Here is a 5,476-nt window from a genome sequence, read left to right on the forward strand (position 1 = left end):
CCATTCGAAGGATTGTACGCTTGCATACGCTAATGGGCGTTTTCGTGTACAGATGTCCCTTTCTTTTTTTCCCTTTGTATGATAGGAAGAACATATGTGATTTCCCACTAACGTCGATAAGCCAAAGGCTACTAGAAACACAGGGAAGCTTAAAGTTCCATCTTACAGACTGGATAAAACCAAAAAGTAGTTTCTGGAAAATTGCATACGTTTTTATAATAACATTCCAAAAAATATGATAAATGAAACGGATACAAAATTCGGATCTATTGTCAAGAAGACATTAATATCAAAGGCGTATTATAAAGTTAATGATTTTACTCTTTCACCATCATGGAACACTATGCAGCGATACGGAGTGTCGCGCCAAGATTCACAACATATAAAGTAGTTAAAAAAGTAACTGGAACAGTTTGGATCTCCGGTGACAGGTAGCGCCGTCCTCTATTCACTTTATGGTTGTTGTGCCTAAACGTCACAACGTATTTCCAAAATTGTTACAATTTATTTGTGTTTTTGGAAGTGTTAAGTAGTTAATTATGTTTATTTCACAAGGTATTGAGTGCGGAAACCTAGCAAAATGTGCGCGTATCATAAAACATAGCAACAAAGCCGTTCGGCGCCTACGGATCAGTAAGAGGTTATTACTGTATAGGTATCGATATTGATTCAAATCAGGTATGTTACTTACTCTTATGATATATTTAAGATGCAATTCTACAATTCTGATAAACTGAGTAATCTTGATATTGTGGGTTAATGTTCATGATCATAATTATTGGTTGTTCACTTTTTTTGTGTATCTATCGACCTCTAAAAAAAAAAAAAAAACAAACAAACAGAAAACCGCGAAAATTCGCGCCCTTTTCCCGGTAATAACGGTCACTCAACGTTAATTGTCTATGTACGCTACTCATCATTCCTTCCTCGAAGTTCCTTCTTTCTTTTATGCTCGCTTAGTGAATCAAGTGTGTGTGTAAACCTATAAGATTTATCTTTAAAAAATGAAGAGGGCAAATAACTCGTCGGATGATGAAGAATCGAAAAGGAAAAAGATCAGAAGATATGAAAGAAAACTTAACCGGCTTAAGCAAAACCTATCTGAAGATTCGGAAGTGCAGCACCAGCCCGGACCTAGCCAGTCTAGCTTCGAAGAACCCAAAGACAACTACACTGAGGAGACAGGTGTGTAAATATGAGTATGGTAACTAGCAATAGGCCTCCAAATCCCTCTATTTTTATAATGCTTATCTATTTCTTTTATGTTTCTCAACAGTCTTAATAGGTGTCTAAATAGCACTATTAACTTATAATAAAAATTATCTTGAACCAGAAACATGATATAGCATAATGGTCTTAAAACTTTTAGAGCTGGTTCCATACTAGAGGCCAGACATGACCAGTTAAATATAATGCATTAGTGCATACACAGTCCTGTGAAAAATTCAGAGGGTCACCATCTTAATTTATGGTGTATTGGTCTCATATATTTTCATATTTTTAGAGCTGACTCGTTACAGGGCAGACTGAGACTATTATTGGCCCAAAGCCTTTGTTACAATGGCCAAGTACATCCCTTCCTTTGAGTCATAATCCTATTCGAAACACAATAAGTGAATAATTGTGATCATTACAGAAATTCAAGCCACGGACGAATCACTGCCAGAGGAGTTTCTGCTTGCCTTAGGCGAGGAGGGCAATATATCTGAAAAGATTGGAGACAGCATCCGACAAGAACTTGTAGACAGGTGGGAAAACATCATGAAGACAGGCATTTTTAAGGAGAAGTGGACCTCATTAACTGAGAAATATTTAACACCAAGCAATTTTCCCAAGGCCATTGCGCCTAAACTCAATTCAGAGTTGGTTGCTGCTCTTTCAGAGACTATGATTAAACGTGACAAGAAATTTGAGTACAGACAGAACCTGATCGGAAAGATTCTTTCATGTTTGGGTTCTCTATTAACTGATATAATGAAGGGGAACCTGAACAGTCTGAAACTCATAGAAGGGATTAATGACTCTGCAAAAATTCTGTGTAATATGTATTATTATGACAATATTGTCAGAAAACACCTGGCTTTAAGCTCATTACCAGGCAGTGTCAAACAGGCTATTGCTAGTGCCCCAACAGATACCTACCTACTGGGAGAAAATTTAAGCGAACGCTTAAAAGCAGCCAAGGCAATTGAAAGAAATGGAACATTACTTCAACAAAGTAAACAACCTGCTAAAAAGCCACCTCCAAAGACAAATTTAAACTGGAAAGGCCCGTCTCAGAAGTTTCCTCAAAAGAGCAACAGGGCAAGAGGCGGGCCCCGGAACCAGCAATACCAACAGTACCAGCCAAACCAGCCTTACCAGCCACACCACCAGCAGCAGCATCAACGCCGTCCAGCTTCCAGGCCCCAGCAGCCCAAACGTCGTCGCTAATGGAGGTGCAGGCAGGTAGTTTAGCATATTATTATCATAATTGGCAACTGCTTACAAGTGATGAAGTCATTTTATCGTGGGTGTTGGGTTATGAAATTCCTTTTAGCAGTATCATACCCATTAGAAATAAATTGGATTACCATCGCCATTGGTCAAGTAATGAATCTTATAACCTAAGGACAGAGATTGTTAAATTAAAGAAAATGGACGCCATTTCCGAATGCTCTTATCAAGAAGATCAGTTCCTGTCACCAATTTTTACTATCCCAAAGCAAAATGGAGAAAATAGATTTATCTTAAATTTAAAACAATTGAATAAGTACATAACTGTCCAACATTTTAAACTAGAAGATTTACGCACAGTGTGTAAACTACTAACTAAAGATTGTTTTATGGCGACAATCGATCTAAAAGAGGCATATTTTTCAGTTAAAATTTCAGAGAATAGTAAAAAATTTTTGAGATTTGAATTTGAAAATAAACTTTACCAATTTAATGCTCTTCCATTTGGACTTTGTACAGCACCATATGTGTTTACAAAAATATTGAAACCAGTGATATCCTACTTAAGACAACAGAACATAATTGTATCAATTTACCTTGATGACATAATTTGTTTTAGCGAGGACTTCCAAACCTGTTACAGGAATATTCGTGAAATCTGTGTACTATTGGAAAGTTTAGGATTTGTTATCAATACAGAGAAAAGCTGTCTTCTTCCATCTAAATGTTGTAAATATTTGGGTTTTATAATAGATTCCAAGAACATGATGATGTCCCTACCTGTATCCAAAATAAACCTTATATCAGAGTCTGTTAAATCTTTCAAAAACAAAAAACAGTGTAATATCCGAGAATTTTCACAACTTTTAGGCCTCCTGAACTCTGCTTGCCCCGGTATAAAATATGGGCCTCTGTATACAAAATTGTTAGAAAGGGAAAAGTTTTTAGCACTTAGACAAAACAAAGATAACTATGATGCACGTATGCATATACCAAAGTATCTACACTCAGAGTTCAATTGGTGGCTTAGCAACCTTAGTTTATCTAATAATCCTGTTAGACAATATATCTATGCTAAAGAGATTTTTACCGACGCGTCACGTTCCGGTTGGGGGCAGTCTGTGAAACGAAAAAATCAGCTGGTTTATGGACAAAAGAAGAACAAAAATGTCATATAAATTTTTTAGAACTGAAGGCAGCTTTCTTTGGTCTAAAATGTTTAACCACGGACTTATCTAACTGTGATATACTTATAAGAATTGATAACACCACTGCTGTATCATATATTAATAGAATGGGAGGGATTCAGTACCCTCATTTAAATGGTATTACACGCGAAATATGGCAGTTTTGTGAGGCTAGGAATATATTCTTATTTGCATCATATATAAATACAAAGGAGAATATAGAGGCTGACTTCCAGTCAAGGAAACATACAATAGAATGGGAACTGTCTGATGATGCATTCCAGAGTATAATTGTAGAGTTTGGGGAACCAGACATTGATCTTTTTGCGTCACGGACTAACAGTAAATGCAAAAGTTTTATTAGTTGGAAAAAAGACCCTGATGCTATAGCAGTTGATGCCTTCACTGTTAAATGGTCAGAATACTTCTTTTACGCCTTCCCGCCTTTTAATTTGGTATTAAGAGTTGTACAAAAAATCAAAATCGACAGAGCTACTGGCATTTTAGTTGTCCCTTACTGGAAAACTCAGCCTTGGTTCCCACTATTTACTGATTTGTTACAGGCACCTCCAATTATATTTCAACCAAGTAAAAGGTTATTATCCTCACATTTCAGAGATCATCATCCATTATACCAGACTCTTACCCTGGCTGCAGGTCTGCTCTCAGCGAGGCGCTGAAACGGAGAGGTGTGCCCCACTCATCAATGAATATTATGTTGTCTTCGTTAGCGCCCAGTACAATAAAGCAATATAATACAGGCTTGCAGTTGTGGTGGAAATTTTGCTCAACTCACAATATTGTACCATATGAAGGTTCAGTACCGTTTATTTTAACTTTTTTAACAGTACATTTTAACTCTGGAGCCTCCTATGGCACCTTGAATAGTTTCAGGTCAGCTCTATCACTGCTTATGGGACCAAAAATAGGCATGGACGATAGGATTAAAAGATTTTTCAAAGGAGTATTTAGGACAAGGCCAATGAGGCCTAAATATAGTACTACTTGGGACCCAGGCACCGTACTTAGCCTATTGTCGTCCTGGTTCCCCAACGACCTATTAAGTATTGAAAGAATCACAAAGAAACTAGTTACTCTTTTAGCTTTAACAACTGGACATAGAATTCAAACCTTATCACTAATTAAGTTAAATAATATTGTTTGTACTGATTCAGGCATTACTATTAATATATTAGATTTAATAAAAACTTCAAGACATGGTCGTGAACAGCCAATTCTAAAGTTATCATACTATAGTCAAAAAACTGAGATTTGTCCTGTACATACTGTTATCTCTTACATTAAGTTGACAAAACGTAACAGGAAGGACATTAATGATCTGATTATTACTTACAAGAAACCTTATAAAAAAGCTTCAACTCAAACCATAGGTAGATGGATTAAAGGTACTATGCAAGAGGCAGGCATAGATACTAGCATTTTTTCTGCTCATAGTACTAGACATGCCTCTACCTCTGCCGCCTTAAGGGCTGGTATGACAGTGGATGCCATAAGGAAATGCGCAGGTTGGTCTCATAATTCTAGTGCGTTTGCCAAATTCTATAACAGACCCGTGTTAGAGGGTACTAATAATATAAGCAATTTAATTTGTGATACTCTAAGTACATAAGTGATGATTACCTTAAGTATTTTTCTTATAATTCTTAATTGTTTGTGATTAAAACAATACTCTAAGTATAAAGAAGAGGCTTTAAGAATAGCTATCCTTATGTTTATTAATGGAAATAAATATGTTTTTTATTTCTTAGTTTAATTAATTCACTCTCAACCCTAGCTTTAAACTCTGCATAGTGTTCCATATGGTGAAAGAGTAAAATTGCTAAATTAAACGA

At 36.2% G+C, this 5,476-nt stretch overlaps 1 protein-coding gene across 2 annotated transcripts; it reads left to right on the top strand.

The window, feature by feature from the left end:
• Window positions 1–843: 843 nt before the first annotated feature.
• On the top strand, window positions 844–5,258 carry LOC141437728 (uncharacterized). Of its 2 annotated transcripts, XM_074101218.1 has the most exons (3): window positions 844–1,185; window positions 1,637–2,448; window positions 4,240–5,258. In XM_074101218.1, exons 1-2 carry the CDS (start codon window positions 1,005–1,007, stop codon window positions 2,431–2,433), a joined length of 978 nt encoding a protein of 325 aa, XP_073957319.1. In that variant the 5' UTR covers window positions 844–1,004; the 3' UTR covers window positions 2,434–2,448; window positions 4,240–5,258. The 2 variants fall into 2 exon arrangements, with proteins under 2 accessions (XP_073957319.1, XP_073957318.1); XM_074101217.1 differs by lacking the exon at window positions 4,240–5,258 and having other exon boundaries at window positions 1,637–3,543.
• Window positions 5,259–5,476: the final 218 nt, after the last annotated feature.

The sequence above is a fragment of the Choristoneura fumiferana genome, chromosome 18 (assembly GCF_025370935.1).
Source record: "Choristoneura fumiferana chromosome 18, NRCan_CFum_1, whole genome shotgun sequence".
Classification (NCBI taxonomy): Eukaryota; Metazoa; Arthropoda; class Insecta; order Lepidoptera; family Tortricidae; genus Choristoneura; species Choristoneura fumiferana.

Bases quoted from the DNA above. Each gene is read 5' to 3' on its own strand.
- LOC141437728 (XM_074101218.1), top strand. From the start codon at position 1,005: ATGAAGAGGGCAAATAACTCGTCGGATGATGAAGAATCGAAAAGGAAA. The intron at 1,186-1,636 runs GTGTGTAAATAT...TGATCATTACAG, and splicing joins CAACTACACTGAGGAGACAG to AAATTCAAGCCACGGACGAA.